General features: G+C 37.7%; 1 protein-coding gene across 1 annotated transcript; it reads left to right on the top strand.

The window, feature by feature from the left end:
* The first annotated feature begins 387 nt into the window (after positions 1-387).
* wdr45 (WD repeat domain 45) lies at positions 388-17890 on the top strand. Its single transcript, XM_017693794.1, has 10 exons — positions 388-1149; positions 5903-5977; positions 7216-7320; positions 7720-7825; positions 7933-8027; positions 8121-8200; positions 12861-13069; positions 17147-17248; positions 17414-17559; positions 17662-17890. Exons 1-10 carry the CDS (start codon positions 1101-1103, stop codon positions 17769-17771), a joined length of 1077 nt encoding a protein of 358 aa, XP_017549283.1. The 5' UTR covers positions 388-1100; the 3' UTR covers positions 17772-17890.
* The last annotated feature ends 1449 nt before the right edge of the window (positions 17891-19339 follow it).

Here is a 19339-nt window from a genome sequence, read left to right as displayed (position 1 = left end):
GACAGACTCAGGTCTGTTCTGAGTGAGGGAACCCTGGAATTTTGGAAAATCGTGCCTGTGGAGAAGTATCCCAATGTAAAACAAGCTGCACTGAAGCTCCTGTCAGTGTTAGGCTCAACCTATGTTTGTGAATCAGTATTTTCCACCCTGAAACATGTGAAATAAAAGCATCGCTCTGTTCTTACTGATACACGTGAAAGAATTTCTTTGAGTAGCAACAATTGAATACAAGCCGGATTTGAAACGGATTGTGGAAAAAAATATAAATGTTTGTGTAAATATATAGCCTATGGCTCCTAGTAGTAATGAGCATTTTTTTCTGGCTCTTGGTGTCTGAAAGGTTGGCCACCCCTGCACTACATACTGTAGGTGGCGGTATGTGTTTCGTACTTGAAACCAGAAGAAGAAGAGCCAGACAACAACAGCGACAATAACAACAACAAATGCCTAGGTTTTTCTCAGAGACTGCTTTAGATAGCAAGACTAAACATATCATCAGTATCGTTTTACCCCGAAATGATAACTGAAAGCTGGTCACAGCTGAACAAAACGCAACATTTGATGTGAAGTAACTTTATATGGCGTTAGTTAGCTAGTTAGCTAACTGCGTTTATATGTCCATTTAGAGCTTAAAAGAGTTATTATTATTATTAATAATATCGACTAGTGTCTTTAGGTTTTTTAATGCGTACTTCATCTTTGTCATAATTCCTGTGGTTTTCTCCATTTTGTCACTGGTCATCCTCCTATTTTGCTTCCAATTTTTACAAACATAGTTAGCGTTAGCTGATAGCTTTTCCAGTAAATTGCTTCTCATACTTCCCATGTCCAAAAAGATAGCTAGGTTAGCTGGCTTCCGTTTGGTTATATGTGCTTCAAGTGGGAATTGAAGCTTGATTTGTTCAAGGATCCGTTTCTTTGGTTTTAATGTACTTCGCCAACGAAGTTAATAATTTGCCAGCTTAACATACGATATCATTGGTTTTATTCGTATCGCTAAAGATTCTCCTGTCGGGCCTCGCCATTTAAGAAGGAAACGTGTAACGTTAAATAATACATTTTATGTGTCGTTTTGTCTGCTTCGTGCAAGCAGTGAAAACATGGCTCAGCAGCGAGGCGTCAACAGTCTGCAATTCAACCAGGACCAGAGTAAGTTAGCTTTTCTGAGCTTTGTATTTATTCATATCGTATAGTTTAATGACCACTTTGTTTTATACTCCTATCTAAAATACTTTAATACCAGTGTCTGCCTTCACACGCATATGAACTTGAGCGTGTGACATCCCATTCTTAATCCATAGGGTTGAGTATGATTTTGGGCCATCTTTTGCAGCTATAACAGCTTCAGTTCTTCTGGCAAGGCATTCCACGTTCCACGAGTGTATTTATGGGAATTTTTAACCATTCTTCCAGAAGCGGATTTGTGAGGTCAGACACTGATGTTGAATGAGAAATCTCCCGTCTAACTGGAGTTCTTCCACACCAAACTTGCTCAACAATGTCTTTACGGACCTTGCTTTGTGCATTGGTGCACAATCATGTTGGAACAGGAAGGGGCCATCCCCGAACTGTTCCCACAAAGTTGGGAGCATGAAATTGTCCAAAATCTCTTGGTTCTGAAGCATTAAGAGTTCCTTTCACTGGAACTAAGGGCCTAAGCCCAATTACTGAAAAATAACCCCACACCATAATCCCCCCTCCACCAAACTTTACACTTCAATCAATCAATCAATCAATCAACCTTTATTTTGACTCGGAAGTACATTGAGGGCAACCCTCATTTTCACTCCAGAGAACACACCTCCACTGCTCTAGAGTCCAGTGGCGGCCGTATTCAAAGCTTTGCATTGCGCTTGGTGATGTAAGGCTTGGATGCAGCTGCTCGGCCAAGGAAACCCATTCTGTGAAGCTCTCTAAACCCTGTTCTTGAGCTAATCTGAAGGCCACATGAAGTTTGAAGGTCTGTAGCGATTGACTCTGCAGATATTTGGTGACCTCTGTGCACTATGCACCTCAGCATCGCTCTGTCATTTTGCGTGGGATACTGCTTCGTGGCTGAGTTGCTGTCGCTTCCAATCGCTTCCACTTTGTTATAATACCACTGAAAGTTGAGTGTGGAATATTTAGTAGTGAAGAAATTTCATGACTGGACTTGTTGCACAGGTGGTGTCCTATCACGGAACCATGCTGGAATTAACTGAGCTCCTGAGAGTGACCTATTCTTTCATAGATGTTTGTAGAGGCAGTCTGCATGCATAGGTGCTTGGTTTTATACCCTTGAGGCCATGGAAGTGATTGGAACACCTGAATTCAAAGATTTGTATTTGTATTGAAGACTTTTGGAAATATGGTGTATGTTGGCAGAGGCACTCCCAAATTTTGGGCACTGGGTAGGTATGTCCAACAGCTCAAAACAAAGTGCACGCTGTACCCTGATTGGTGTGCTTGCTTCATGCTTCTTTCGTTTTCACATACGTTTTTATACACGCACAAGCGAAAAGTATGACAGATTTCGCATAATGTAGTGGAGTATAAAGTAAGATATTTGTATTTGAAATGTAGCAGAGTGAAAATAAAAAGACACCAAAAATGGAAATATTTCAGTAAAGATACAAATTACATATACTTCGTTACTGTCAACCACTGTTTAATACTATTTACACTATTAAGAATCAGCAGGTACAAGCTGTTCACACAATTGTCTCCTATCTGACTGTGAATTTTTCCAGCAGTAGTAGCAGATTCAAAACAAACATCCAGTTTCAGATAACTAGAATCCTAAGTGAATAAAACCATTTTACTGTTTATTAGGGATCAAACACACAGTGCTATTGGAATTGTCTAAATTTTTCTTATTTTTCTTATTTTTCCGCCCTGAGACATAATGCACAGACCAAGAGACACAAAACTAGTACTCCCTCCCACTACTCACGCACACAGACTCAGCCCAATCGGCCATAAGGGTGCGCTATAGCGCAGAAAACTCAGTTTTGCCTAATTACTACTACGTTTTTAGACAAAATTATTTTTTTCCTGATTCCTTGGGTCCAAACAAACAACTTTGCAATTTGTTGCTAATTTGCATAATATGCAAAACCTACTTTTGCGAACTAGTCCTGCAGTTTTTGACCGATCCTCATGTATTTGGTGTCAAAAAATTCAGAAGAGACTGACTCTCAATAATTATCAAAAACATTTAGAATTTTCTAAACAGCATGGCTGCTATATGCAAATGAAACCTTCTGGATAAATTCAAAACAATTCAGAATTCATTTAAAATCCTGTAACTCAAAAATACTTGAACCAAAAAATTTGAAACTTGAGAGGCATATTTGACAGAAGATTCTGAGGCAGCCTATCGAGTTTTATGCACATATGTCATTAGGGGGCAGAGTTAATGCTGCATGGCTGTTTCTAAGTAAGTAATTATCAAAAACATGTGTTTTCAGTGTTGTGTGGATCAATCAATTAATTACTGTGGTCATTGTATTGCTAGCTTGAATTGCTATAACTCAGCAGTCATTGGTCAGATCATCTCCAAACTATGAGTATTTTTACAAGTTGACACTCTAATGGTGTCATCCCATTTTGGTCCAGATTCGGCTTTAGGTGGCGCTTCAGCAGTCAAAAACATTTACAAATCAATAAAAATGCTATTACAATGTTATTACAAGGTCCACAGATATACAGTTGGTGCTATTTGACTCTGTTCACTCACATGAACAACTTTATAATTACATGTTATGTCAAAAATTGTACTGTCTGTCTAGTATTTTGGCTTACTCATTCAAAGACTACATTATACAAAGGCTTATTACACAAAGATCAAGAGGTCAGTCTGACCAAAACTTAGTTTAACGACTTTGGATATGGTCCCTGATCAATAATCATACCATATTGAGGCCTTTTGACTAATTCTGACCCACTAAGCTACTCACACCAGTACATTAGGCCTCACTATGGTCTAAATCAACTCAAAGGATTAAAAATATAAAACCAATATGAACCCGCTCATTGCTGCTATATTTGTGATTATTACTGTTCATAGCATTCACTTACAGTTCTTCTACAACCCCAATTCCAATGAAGTTGGGACGTTGTGTAAAACATAAATAAAAACAGAATATAGCGAATTGCAAATCCTTTTCAACCTATATTTATTTGAATACACTACAAAGACAAGATATTTAATGTTCAAACAGATAAACTTTATTGTTTTTTGCAAATATTCACTCATTTTGAATTTGATGCCTGCAACACGTTCCAAAGAAGTTGGGACAGGGGCAACAAAAGACTGGGAAAGTTGAGGAATGCTCAAAAAACACCTGTTTGGAACATTCCACAGGTGAACAGGTTAATTGGAAACCAGTGAGTGTCATGATTGAGCATCCCTTAAAGGCTCCGTTGTTCACAAGCAAGGATGGGGTGAGGTTCACCACTTTGTGAACAACTGCGTGAGCAAATAGTCCAAGAGTTTAAGAACGTTTCTCAATGTGCAATTGCAAGGAATTTAGGGATTTCATCATCTACAGTCCATAATATCATCAAAAGATTCAGAGAATCTGGAGAAATCTCTGCAAGAGAGCGGCAAAGCAGAAAACCAGACCGTGACCTTCGATCCCTCAGGTGACACTGCATTAAAAACCGACATCATTCTGTAATGGATATTACTACATGGGCTCAGGAACACTTCAGAAAACCATTGTCATTGAACACAGTTCGTCACTCCATCTACAAGTGCAAGTTAAAACTCTGCCATGCAAAGCGAAAACCATACATCAACAACACCCATAAATGCCGCCAGCTTCTCTGGGCCTGAGCTCATCTGAGATGGACTGATGCAAAGTGGAAAAGTGTCCTGTGGTCTGACGAGTCCACATTCCAAATTGTTTTTGGAAATCATGGACATCGTGTCCTCCGGGCCAAAGAGGAAAAGGACTGTCCGGATTGTTATCAGTGCATCAAAAGCCGGCATCTCTGATGGTATGGGGGTATGTTAGTGCCCATGGCATGGGTAACTTGCACATCTGTGAAGGCACCATTAATGCTGAAAGGTACATACAGCTTTTGGAGCAACATATGCTGCCATCCAAGCAACGTCTTTTTCAGGGACATCCCTGCTTATTTCAGCAAGACAATGGCAAGCCACACTCTGCACACAGAATGTGCACACAGAATGTTACAACAGCGTGGTTTCGTAGTGAAAGAGTGCGGGTACTAGACTGGCCTGCCTGCAGTCCAGACCTGTCTCCCATTGAAAATGTGTGCCGCATTATGAAGCGCAAAATACAACAACGGAGACCCCTGACTGTTGAGCAACCGAAGTTGTACATCAAGCAAGAATGGGAAAGAATTCCACCTACAAAGCTTCAACAATTAGTGTCCTCAGTTCCCAAACGCTTATTGAGTTTTGTTAAAAGAAAATGTGATGTAATACAGTGGTAAACATACCCCTCGCCCAACTTCTTTGGAACATGTTGCAGGTATCAAATTCAAAATGAGTGAATACTTGCAAAAAACAATAAAGTCTGACCATTAAATGTCTTGTCTTTGTAGTGTATTCAATTGAATATAGGTTGAAAAGGATTTGCAATCATCGTATTCTGTTTTTATTTATGTTTTACACAACGTCCCAACTTCATTGAAATTGGTTGTATTTCAAACTGAAAAATCTGCATTTATTCTATTATTAATTTTAATTTACTTATCTCACAAAGTAGCATAAATCCACACAGAAAAGACTAGCAGCACTGTTAATATCTGTCTTTGGATTTTTTAAATGAACAAGTGACTCCTGTATTGACCAGTACCACTTTGTATTTTCTAGTATCTAATACTGTGTCTGACTTTCTCCATGCAGAATTATGCTTCAGCTTTTCTGACATTATTCTCTTTTTTGTAGGTTGTTTCTGTTGTGCCATGGAGACAGGTGTTCGAATTTACAATGTGGAGCCCCTTATGGAAAAAGGACACTTAGGCAAGAAAGTGTGTGTGTATGTGTGTGTGTGTGTGTGTGTGTGTTTCAAGTTATGTGCATAGTACAAATTTTTTACAGTGGTCACGTTATATGGATTGTTTTTGTTTCATTGTGTTATAAATTCAGACCTAACTAAAACTCAGAAATTGATATGGAGTCATTTTGTTTGAGATAATGATCATAATTTAGTTTTTAAGGAGCCTTAAAATCAAAACAAACTAGACACTGTTGAGTATTTTATGAAGCTTATCATTTATGTCAAATAAAAAACAGTGTACCCTATGACCATGAAATAATATTAATGGGCTTATTTAAACTTTCAAACACTTGGCATGAATATAAGATTTTTAATTTTTGTTTAGTTTTTCTTTCTTTGTATATCTGTATTTCTTTGTATATCTGTTATTCTTGTATTACATTTCACTCAATGAAAATATTCAGCATGTATCTTCTAAAACTACCTTCCAAAAAAATTGTTGATGAACATTTTTCTTTTTTTCTCAAGAAAATACTTATTGTTGATCCCTCTTCCTAATAATTTAATTAAAAAAAAGTCAATATAACAGTCAAGATTATACGTTTTGGCAATGCCTGACATTTCTTTCTGTGCTGCTTTGTCTCTCAAGTTAAAATATGATAAATATTTAATGTTATGGATGACAATTTTGTGTAAAATAAGGATTAAAGCAATACTATGTCCAGCATGGACACCGTAGCAGAGGCTGTGAAGAGACCTACGAAGATAAAAAGAGACTGAACAAGAGTAAATCTCAAACTTTTACTCGTTGGTGAGAGTCAAAAGAGATGAAAGGCTACAAGAAGAAAGATTGCAATAAAGCTGTAATCTTTGCCTTGAAAGTTTGCAACCTCCTGTAATAAAATGCTGTAATTTTACTTTATCTTGTAAACTTCCCTTAAAGTACAAAACAAAACTTTCTTTATCCTATTACATTTGCTTTTAAGTGGTGCTTTATCAACATTGGTTAAGACTGCTGTAACTTACAAGGCTAACTTAGTGGCTTAGGGGCTTAAATGCTTAGGCTTTATCCTTGAGTGTTTTCACGATGCCATATGTAATGGGGCATCTTAAGTTGTCATGAAAAAAAATTATGGGTTTTTTTATTGGAGTCTGTGGGCATGATGGGTATATGAGCAGACTTGTAGGCAATTGTTTAAGCCCATGTATGTTTTTAATTTTCATTTACATAACTGGCAGAGTTTTTTGTTTGTTTTCACAGACCATGAACAGGTTGGTAGCATTGCTCACTGCTCGATGCTTCATCGTTCAAACCTCTTGGCCTTTGTGGGTGGAGGTGTCAACCCAAAGTTCTCAGAAATATCTGGTACGTTAAGGTGATTTTTTTTATGTCCCTAAACATTTTTTGAAGAGTCTTCTGAAACGTTTTTAACAGGTTTATAAATGTAACAGCTTGGTGGACGATAAATTTATTTATTTATTTATTTATTTATTTATTTTATTATTAACAATATATTATATGACCATTTATATTGACCATCACTGTATTTTTTTTTTTTTTTTGCATTATGTTACTTTATATTACATTTTATAAAAACAGTAAGCTATTGAAGGCTGTAGGTTGCAGTGATTTTACCATAGTCAGTGAATGTTGTTAGAAACAATGCATAGCAAATGGCCAACTTGTGGGCTTTCATAGTTTATTGCTTTGCTGCACTGTCCTTCCTAATGTCTTTTGTTTTACTGCCCATTTGTCTAACTGCAGTTTTAATCTGGGATGATGCTAAAGAGGTGCGAGACACTAAGGATAAATTAGTGTTAGAGTTCACATTCACCAAGCCGGTTCTGGCTGTACGCATGAGACATGACAAGTAAGAACAAGATAAGTTTCTCTTAAGTGCCTTTGAAAACAATACCTTTTATTTTAAAAAGGAAAGGGGCATACATTTAATATAGCTTTACTTTCTTTTATACACAGAATCATCATGGTCTTAAAGAACAGGATTTATGTGTACAGTTTTCCAGACAACCCCGTGAAATTGTTTGAATTTGATACTCGAGATAATACGAAAGGTATTTCATTTTGGCTCTATGTTTACATACAGAAAGTTATGAATGTGATGCTCATCTGCTGTAATTAAAAGACTCAATATTACATTCTCTTAGGTCTGTGTGACATATCTCCCAGTATGGAAAAGCAACTGCTAGTTTTCCCTGGACATAAATGTGGCAGCTTACAGTTGGTGGTAAGTGGTCATTGTGCTTTGGCCAGGTGTTATTGTGTGCGCTGTATCTGGTTTTCTACACTCCGAAGATGTAGCTTATGAGCATGATGGGAGTGTGGTCTGATTGTAAATTGTAGAGATTGAAGTGAAATAGCACTTAAAGGCTTCAAACCTAACATCAGCTATGTTTTTGTTGTTGAAACTTAATAGTATTGATCTTATAGATTAAAGATACTTTTTAACCATTTTTTCTGACTGACAGACATATACATTATGATTATTGTCTATAAGGTCAAATCATTTTTTTATGTCAATAACATCAGTGTGATTCACTCTTTTTGTCACTCTTTTCTTCTTGACTGCCACATAGTATGCCAGACTGCCTGTTGGTTATGGTTGCTTTGACAAAATACATGGGTGTTGGGTTGCTTCTGACTGGCACTTCACAACCTCAGTTAAATTTCTGGGCTTAAAGCCTGGCCTGTTAAGACTGCACTGTTTGTAATAAATCCTATATTAAAAGTGGCAAATCATGGGATTTAAAAAAAAACTTTTTAAAAAAAAAATTGCAGTTTTGATATAAAAATAATTCATCTTTACAACCTTATAGTGTTGTTACTACCTTTCTCATATCAGTAAATAATGTTGTTGAAGGCAATATATGAGTTCACACAGTATACCAGTTATATTCTTCATAAAGTATAATAAGTTTAATCATAATCTTTAGACTGGTATGACACAAATAAGTGCACATAGCGTAGTGTAATGTTAACTCATTTAGCTGAATGGCTGAGTCAGGGGTGTTTCAATCTTGTTCCGATGATAATGGGGGGGGGGGGGAAGCAGTCCCTCCTCTGAGGTCCAGGTTGTTGTCAAGTGAATAGACAAATGTAAAGATATATGGAGATCTATGAAAGGAACACAAGTTTCTTGGAGTTAACTTTAAGCCTAACATAGATACCAGATCGCTTCCTATGTTTCTGTTCTCTTGTACACTACCTGCAGCACTGTTGCTGTCAGTTAGCTGCATTGTCTCTGTCCGTGGTGTTTGCAACAAGCCACTTCCATGTAAACAACTTATATAACGAATTTACTTACTCATTTTGGTTTTGTAAAAGTTGTTTTTTAACTAGGTAGCCAAAAAATTGCAGCTACTTCTCCTAATATTACCCCCCACTAAGCCAAAAACACATGCAGTAATGCATGCCTGAATGCTGTTGCATGAGTTGAAACTGATTGTTACCAATAAATGATGAAATGAGCAGATATGGATGCAGCTAATTACCTAGCAAGACAAGTATCACAAACTTCAATGTTACTTTCAGTCCATCAAACCAAAAAAAATTTTGGCTTCAACATGATATTATTTTCTTAGCTAGAACTAAAATATATGCTAGCTAACATTGTTCACAGTTAATTAGTTGGCTATTTAACCTCCTTAGCTGGACAGTTTAGAACTTGTAATACTTCAGCTCCATTAGCTTTCTCTCACATCAGAAAGTCACACTGATTGTTAGATTGGTCAGATATTTTTTTTCTTTGCTTGTGGTTTGTGAGCTATGGAAACTGCAAACTGATTGATAAGCAAGCAGATATGCTTCTCTGTCCTGACTGGTACAATGTACATTAAACTACATATATATATAATGATAGACATCAGAATGATGCTGGTGCCAGATAGTTTGTGAACCCAATATCGTTTGATATCGATACATATCCCGATTAATGTTAAATGATTATTTCTTTCGAGTTTGAAGGCTGATTTTTGCTCCTGGGTGGTTAATTGCTGTTTTAAACTATCCTTTATGGTCGGAACATGCTAAACACTCGCCAAACAGTGGAATATTTCAATAATCTGTCATGGGAGAGCGGGAGAGAGTTTCTGGTGAGCTGTTTTTATCAGCTGGAAAAGCACAGCCTCAGTTTTTGTAATAGTCATAATTTAAGAAAGAAAATATTCATTTTAGCTGTCTGGAGACGAGCTCTGAGCTATCCTGTTACAAATGCTAAACAAGAGGCCAACAACAGTGCTAAACTGTTTAGTTTCTCAACAACGTAAACTTAGTACGAACAATAAATATTAGCTGGCTCGGTAGCTACGTCAGTGATGGCTCAGTCCTGCTTTTAGGTATGTTTAAACTGAAAGTGGTGCTTTTGTGTCTTGATTGCCATACAATATCATCAATTCGCCGTGCTGTGCGGGTGACGGAGCGCTGCTTCATGTTAGCCAGCTGCTAAAAACAGCTAGCCTGGAAAGATAGCGCTTTCCAACACCTCACTCGCACAGCACGGCATCTTTCATTGGTTTACTTTTGTTTAACTTAGGCCTGTAACTTTCATGAACCCACTTCTTTCTTTCACTTTCGTTGCTTGGGAATGCCCTTATACTTAAATATGACTGAGCGCTGTAACAGCACTTTATTTTGATAAGCAGATGTGATTTAATGCTGTTAAAGCTTGTTAGGATGTAGCTACGGAAAGTGGGGTGTTCGCTGTAAGACAGTACAGTTACGCCACATATCTCCTCACACACACTAGGTCCCCGGAAACCTATGTTGCCCCTCTCTCTCTAAGTTAATCATGTCGAAAAAGGTTTAGGGACCAGAGCTCCTCTTCTCCTTAGTGCAAGAGTGAGAAAAGAGAGAGAGAAAGTTTGCTGTATATAAATACAGTATGATCTAAAATGAGTTGGAAAAAAATTCTGGTTCCATTGACTTGCATTAAAAGCAGTATATATTTTTTCCTTCTCCTGTAAAGTTACCATTTTGGAGATGCAAGGTTTTGTTCCGACAGCAGCGATATGTATGTGGGTAGCCCCCATCTATTTATGATGTTATATTATATATACCTATGCATATGTGTCAAGTGAAGCCCAACCTCAAAGTAATTTTGTTATATGGTGTTAATTGCTTGTTAAAATGTGTTAATAGCAATAAAATAAAAAAGGCTAATACTATGTATAGGCTTATAGGCTTCCTTTCTGTAGTGATATGTTGGATATTAGGCTGACCACAGCAGTGTTATCTGCAAACTTCAGCAGCTTTACAGCTGGTTCCTTACAGACAGAGAATGGGTGAGAGCACACAACCATGGGGTACTTCAGTACTGAAAGTTCAGTTATTTGATGTTTTTTCCCAGCTGCGCCTGCTGTTCCCTGTTTATCAGAAAGTCACTGCAGAGAGTTGGAATAGTTTGCCCTGCAGCACCTCTGAAACTATGGTGTTGCAAGCAGACCTGAAGTCCACAAACAGAACTCTAGCATAGGTTCTTGGACTGTCAAGATGCTGATGCACCTTTTGTCTCCTCAAAAGCTTGTTGACATCCTGCTTGTTGACTACAAGATGAGCAGGGGCAGTGGTGAGAGAGACAGGGTAGGGCAGGAGGACATGGGATTGGAGGAGTAAGGCTGAAGGTTGTCCTTTGCACTTCAAAATCTGAATTAGAGCTTATTCAGGTTGTTGGTGAACTGGAGAACCTCCTTCAGGAGAAAGAGAGTTCTTCTCACTTAGTACTTGGTAATCTCCTGCTGGTATTTCCAGACTAAAGTTGAGTCATTAGCATCAAAGTCAGTGCTTTGAGTATCTTCTCTACAGCCTGTATTTAGCCTCTTCATAGTGAATTATAAGCTCACTCCTGAATGCTGCCTCCTTTTCTGTACAAAGCTGAGTTTAGCTGTGTTTTCTCATTGCTGTATCTCTTTATCTCTTACAGTGCCATGATGCCTTTCCTTTAGTATGCTCTGCATCTCTGTCTACTCTGTGCAGTTGGAAGTAGGCGTAGTGCTGTCTGGAGTCATGTCAGAAAGTCGGGTTTCTGATAAGTCTTTTTGGTTTTATTAATAAGTGTTTCCCCCGTTTTATTGCATAGTGATCACAGATTGGAGACAAATAAAGATCCATAAAATCCATAGAGTCTAGAGCACACGTGCATGTCTACACCTCCTTTTCCCATGTTGGTCAGGCTAAGTTGTTGTTACCAGAGCTAGCAGGTTATAGGTAGCATTGTACTGAGTGGCAAGGGAAGAGGGTTTATGCTTTTTTGGTCTCCTGGCCACAAATGGCTGTGGCATCACCAGGGATGATATTCATTATCTATTGATAATGGGGCTAACCCTTAGACATTTGCATTTATTGCATTGCTGTTTTTTCATAGGTAAATTGGATTATCTGAGTGGTTCTTGGAAACAAGCCTCTTGAATTAAATATTTTTGTTAAATATGATAGCCTAATGTAAAGTAAAACTTCGGATATAAGGTCTCTCTTTAACAGGTTCCACAGGCATATCTTTTGAATATTTGGCACTTCCAATTTAAAATATATTCACAGGGATGCTGGCTTGCTACAAAAAATTGAAACAGAAAGTTTGATCAAGGTAAGGTAGAATGGTTACTTAACAGTGATCGAAGGAAAAAAGTTTTTTGCTGTGGTTGTAAACATCCTGCCACAAGTCAAGGCAACTATTTAGATTTTGTAACAATTGCTCACAAGGGCTGCTTATTGGTATGTGCCCATAAAACCCATGGAATGAACTGGGCCTGCCTGTAGTGTGCTTCTTAGCCAAAGACAGCATACCAGCTTTTAAACGCTACTGTACATCAAAGCCTACTATTTTTAGCAGATTGCATTCTGTTCATATTCTTATGTGTATCCCATGCATTTGAAACTTTGTCTGTGTTTGATAGGACCTTTCAAACACAAAACCTGGTACATCATCTGCACCCTTCACCATCAACGCTCACCAAAGTGAAATAGCATGTTTGGCTCTAAACCAGCCTGGTAGTGTGGTAGCATCTGCCTCTCAGAAGGGTACCTTGATCCGCCTGTTTGACACCACTACCCGCGACAAGCTTGTGGAGCTTCGAAGAGGAACTGATCCTGCTACTTTATACTGGTGAACATACTGAAATGTATACATCAGTAGCATGTTTTAGCATGTTTTTGTAGGAAGTTTTTTTTTTCTTTCAGAAAATGAAAGGTTGTTGGCAGCCATGCAAAAAATCCAACATAAATCTTTCTCAAGAGACAGAGACATTTTGTTTTATGCTGAGAGAATGTGTAATAAGCTTTAATCTGCTTTGCTCCACCACTAGGGACATAAGTTGTTGAACTTGACCAAAACATACAGGTGGGGGGTTGACCAACATGCAGAATGGACAACCACAGAGGTTATTTTTCATGCTAATGTCCTCTGTGTATCCATTGTCCATTGAGTGGAAGACACGCTTTACCAAGGGTTAAGTAAATAGGTTTTCAACTTGGTAGGAGCAACCAGTAATCAAAACTGATTTTAGGAGAGTCAGTTAGTTAGTCAGTATTTAGGTGTGGCATGCTAGTAATAGTAAGTTCTGTTAATGAGAGATTGCTGCCATGGATGCAAAGGAATTTTACTACAGCAAAACATTGGACACTGTAGTATTTTTTTTTCTTAGCTGTCAGAAACATCTGGGTAATTTTATGCAACATCCTAACAAATTCCCTTAGATAAGTAAAAACTCTGTCTTAAGGTTTATACTTAAGGGAAAAACTTAAGGTGTTTTATGCAGCCTGGTCCAAGGCTCCCTGACAGTCCACATTTTTCCTGTATCCCTATGTGCTGCAAGTTGAGTTGGAGCGAAAAAGTGGATTGTCTGGGGCCCTGAGGACTGGTTTGAAAACTCGTGTCTTAGACCACTGCCTTCCTTTGGTTCCTTCATTGGACTAAACCAAGGAGGCACACCTATGGTCCTGAAGAGTGGTGTTCAGCACAGTCTGATATTTCCCCTATTCAAGCTCACCCACTAACCTGGCAATAAACAGACAGGTCGATTTAGGTTTTTGGGCAGGTAAATCACCGAACTGTGCTGGACACCAGCCATCCATGACGGTGTTTGTTCAAACCTAGACTAAACATCTAAGAACCTGTGACCAAAACATAATGCACAGGCTCTTTACCATCTTTTTATGGAGTACAGAATTCAGACATTTCATGATTCTTAAATAAGACAAAATGTAAGGTTACAGAGAAGCAAAATTGCACGTCAAACATTTCAATTTGCTATTAGATTTTTTTGCTCTTTCATGACTATTCTAAAATGAAGAAAATTCTGAGTCATACCTAGCCTACTTAGCTTGACTATATGCAGTAGCAAAAAGAATTCCAAGTCTCGGGGCGTTTTCGTATTTTCATACAGAACAGAGGCCATTTGCACAGAGAGATATGATTGGTTAATTGTGACTGCTCATTTAGAATCTTGGGTGTAGTCCACAAAAAGGATATCTGAGACACCTGGCAACAGTGGTCTTCAGTTCACTTAAATTCTGACACCCAGATCATGTCTAAAATGTATCTGCTTCCAGCACTGGATATTCAAATAATACGACTGGTTTAACTTGTGACATTTTTTTGTTTGTTTTTTCTTTCATTTCTATATAGATGCACAAAGCAACGTGAATTTTCTTTTAAAGTACAGAGTGCTAAGAGCACACCAGAAATACTTCTTGTGATAGCTTGCTTGGTTAAAAAATCTTGATTGAGGAAGGCATGTAATTCACATATATTAATGCATGGGACATTCCATGTATCCAGTAAAAAACACTTTTCATCCTGGTTTTAGTCTTGGTATGTAGAGTATCTCACATAAATGAGTACACCCTTCACATTTCTGCAAATATTTTATTATATGTTTTCATGGGACAACACTATAGAAATGACAGATATAACTTCAAAATACAGCTTGTATAGCAGTGTAGATTTACTGTCCTCTGAAAATAACACAACACACAGCCATTAATGTCTAAACAGCTGGCAACACAAGTGAGTACACCTCACAGTGAACATGTCCAAATTGTGCTCAAAGTGTCAATATTTTGTGTGACCACCATTATTATCTAGCAGTGCCTTAACCCTCTTGGACATGGAATTCGCCAGAGCTGCAAAGGTTGCTGCTGGAATCCTCTTTCACTTCTCCATGATGACATCACAGAGCTGGTGGATGTTAGACAACTTGCGCTCCTTCTCCTTCCATTTGAGGATGCCCCAAATGTGCTCAATTGGGTTTAAGTTTGGAGACTTACTTGGCCAGTCCATCACCTTTATCTTCAGCAAGGCAGTTGTCATCAGTTTCCGACATCTTTGTATTGTGACACCTGCTTCAGAATGTCACAATACATGTTGGAATTTGTGTTTCCCTCAATGAACCGCAGCTACCCAGTGCCTCATGCAGCTCCAGACCATGATGCTACCACCACCATAGGCAAGAGACAGTTGTTTTGGTAATCCTCACCAGGGTGCCACCACACATGCTGGACACCATCTGAGCCAAAAAAGTTTACCCTGGTCTCATCAGACCACAGGACATGGTTCCAGTAATCCACATTCTTGGACTGCTTGTCTGCAGCAAACTGTTTGCGGGATTTCTTGTGCATCAGCTTCAGAAGAGGCTTCCTTCTGGGATGACGGCCATGCAGACTGAGTTGTTGCATTGTGCGACATATGGTCTGAGCACTGACAGGCTGATCTCCCTCTTTCTCAACCTCTGCAGCAATACTGGCAGCAGTCATGCGTCTGTTTTTTGAAGCCAACCTCTGGATATGATGCTGAACACATGGACTCAACTTCTTTGGTTGTCCCTGGCGAGGCCTGTTTTGGAACTTGTCCTGGAAAACCGTGTATGACCTTGGCCAACGTGCTATAGCTCAGTTTAGGGTGTTAGCAATCTTCTTATAGCCTAGGCCATCTTTGTGGTGAGCAACAATTCTGTTTCTCAGATCTTCAGAGAGTTCTTTGCCATGAGGTGCCATGCTGAATATCCAGTGGCCAGTATGAGTGAATTGTACCCAAAACACCAGATTTAACAGCCCTGCCCCCCATCAACACCTGGAACCTTAACAAGTCACATGACACCAGGGACAACAGTGACACAATTGGGCACAATTTGGACGTGTTCACCATGAGGTGTACTCATTGTTGCCAGCTATTTAGACGTTAATAGCTGTGTGTTATTTTCAGAGGACAGTACATCTATACAGCTGTATACAAGCTATACATGAAAATTATATCCAAGTTTCATTTCTATAGTGTTGTCCCAAGAAAAGATATAATAAAGTATTTGCAGAAATGTGAAGGGTGTACTCACATTTGTGAGATACTATATATGCTGGAAGGAGTAGCGTTTGAAAAGATATGATTAATCTTGAATATAGACTTAATTATTCAAGGCAGGTGTGAAGACACCTTCAGAGACATTACCTAGCTAAATAATGAATACAGTGACTTGTTCAGTCATCATATCTAAAGCCAAATGAGGATGCTTCTTCTGTTCTAAAAATGAGACTTGCAGATCCTGTGGACTATCACTAGAGAATATACTCAGCATCTGACAATATCTAGGTACCATTGGTGTTCTAATCCATAGGGAAATGTACATATTATATCAGAGGAAAAAATAAATCAGATTCTGTTCTGTAATATGAAAAGATCAAATAATTGCTTCTAGTGTAAAGTGAAGTATAGTGGGTCAAATGACAGCAATAGTCACATGTAGCCCTACATTAACATAAGATGAATGAGTAATGAGTAGGCAAGTATTATAGTAGAACATCAATTGCTTTATTTGAAGTACTCTAATCTTGCACACATTTGCACATACTTTATGCTTTATCTGTATTCATGAGTTGAATTTACATATAAAAATATTAGAAAGCTGAAGTTTTGGTTCATGATTTGAGCTGAAGCTATATATTTCTTCCTCTATAGCTGGAAAACATATGGTACTTGATGTCCATCTTAAGTGGAACACATTTGATTAAAATAGTTTATGTCCCAGGTCTTATTGTATGCAGAAAAATACCCATGAGTGAAAGATGACATGATTATCCAGACCATTTAAATAGAACAAAAATAATTATTTCCTTTGATACTAGTCTTTCTACAGATTTTCTTTTACTGTTTTATTGCTTGTTTATGCAATGTTTTAATTCTGTCTTCCAGCATCAACTTCAGCCATGACTCTTCCTTCCTGTGTGCTTCTAGTGACAAAGGCACTGTTCACATTTTTGCACTCAAAGACACGAAACTGAATCGACGATCTGCGTAAGGGTCATATTTACTGTGAACCGGCATTCTTAGGTTTTTGCAGTTGGTATTTATGTATGACCTTTCACAGTACAGTTAATCACCAGCTTTTTAATCTTACACAGGATTCGTTATTTACCTTTAACCAATTCTAATTATGTTTTGTAATTATTTCCTATTTAGCTTGGCTCGGGTAGGAAAAGTGGGACCAGTAATTGGGCAGTACGTGGACAGTCAGTGGTCTCTAGCCAGTTTTACTGTGCCAGCTGAATGTGCTTGCATATGTGCCTTTGGGAAGAACACCTCCAAAAATGTCAACTCTGTCATTGGTGAGTAGGTTTTGTGATAAGAACTTTCTTTAGACTTCTTGAAGCTTATCCTTAGAAATAAATAACAATGCTGTTTCTTAAGTTTTTTTTTCTTCCCTCCAGCTATATGTGTTGATGGCACATTCCATAAATACGTCTTCACTCCTGATGGAAACTGTAATCGTGAAGCTTTTGATGTGTATCTTGACATCTGTGATGATGATGATTTCTAAGTGTCAACAAGAAATAAGGTTCAGTACTATATACTCATAGGTTGTGTTTTGAATGTTGATGTATAATCAAATCTATATAAAACAGTCTGTACAAAGTAAATAAAATGCCTGATAAACCATTTTGTGTGGTAGACAGTAATGCATTTTGTGAATCACAAATCTTAGTTATTGCAGGTTTAACAAGTGATTCATCATGCTATGTATTGAATGCAGTGATAGATTAATTTTTCTCTATGCTGATATATTACTCTAGCTAAAGGTTTGGTTTCTTTCATGGTAATGTTGGTCATTCAATGAAACAAGTTACTGTTTAAAATTTTTTTTTCCCCCTTAGGATCTATTTTATAAAAACAACAATAATACTTTAAGGGCATTTGCTAAAATAATTAGACAATATAACATTTTGCCAGACAAAATTATGTCCTCTGCTCTGATGCAAAACTGTTTATTAAACATGTGTCTATTTAAAGACTATTTCATTTAGGACATCCACTCACTAGGTCAAATATCCACTAGAAAATACTTGTCCTGTTCCCATGCAAAAAGGGGGTTCTTTCATGTGAGAAAAAAACAGCCATTTTCAGTAAAAGCAGCAAAGTCAATAATAACAACGTGAACATGATGAACTTCATTAAAAGGATAGTCTTGACTGCTGCAAGTTGGGCCAAAACTCTCCTGTGACATAAGAAGGATATTACAAGAGAGGATCGAAGCGACTTGAGAGCATATAGTAGCAGTGATTATTTGTAGTTTTTAAAATATTTTTTATATGGCAATATGATATGAAATAAGGTGTTTGACTGGTACTTGTTTCATCCCATTTTAACTACTACCAAAACTCTTGCCATAAAATTTTTTTTTTAAAATAACAAATGAAAGTGGTTGTGATAGTGTTCCCATCACTGTTTTGTTTTCGCAGTATTTATTTTTTAAATTACTTTTAAATTTTTCATTTTTGTGTGTTTTTTTTGCAAAGTTCTGTTTTAAATAATAAAAATGAAATTTTTATGAATCATTAAAGTATCTGAGCTTTGTTTTCTTTATCTGTGTCCTTTCATTTTACTTTGTCCTGATGAGCAATATAAGCAAGTGTTTTTCTTTTGTTTGTTGTTTTTTGTTTAAGAAAGCATGGTCTTAAAAAGCATTTCTGATAAAAATATTTGAGTTGAATAAGTGCAAAAAAATGACATTTTAGAAAACAAGATTACAAAAGTAAAAAATTTACAAGGGCAAAAAAATACATTTAGAAAACATATTTACAAAAGTAAAAGCAAACAAATTTATGTGAAACACTTTTACCAATACCAAAACAAATTTACGAGCGGCAAGTAGTCACCTTATGCAGGAAGTACTTGTTGCTGACCTTTTGTGTCAATCAAAGGTTCAGTATTGTGTGTGGCCTCCACGTGCCTGTATGACCTCCCTACAATGCCTGGGCATGCTCCTGATGAGGTGGCGGATGGTCTCCTGAGGGACAAAAGCATCCACCAACTCCTGGACAGTCTGTGGTGCAACGTGATGTTGGTGAATGGAGCGAGACATGATGTCCCAGATGTGCTCAATCGGAT

This window comes from Pygocentrus nattereri, chromosome 18 (assembly GCF_015220715.1).
Source record: "Pygocentrus nattereri isolate fPygNat1 chromosome 18, fPygNat1.pri, whole genome shotgun sequence".
In the NCBI taxonomy this organism is placed as follows: domain Eukaryota; kingdom Metazoa; phylum Chordata; class Actinopteri; order Characiformes; family Serrasalmidae; genus Pygocentrus; species Pygocentrus nattereri.
Note: the sequence above shows the minus strand (reverse complement) of the source record. Positions and strands in the feature narration are given on the sequence as shown.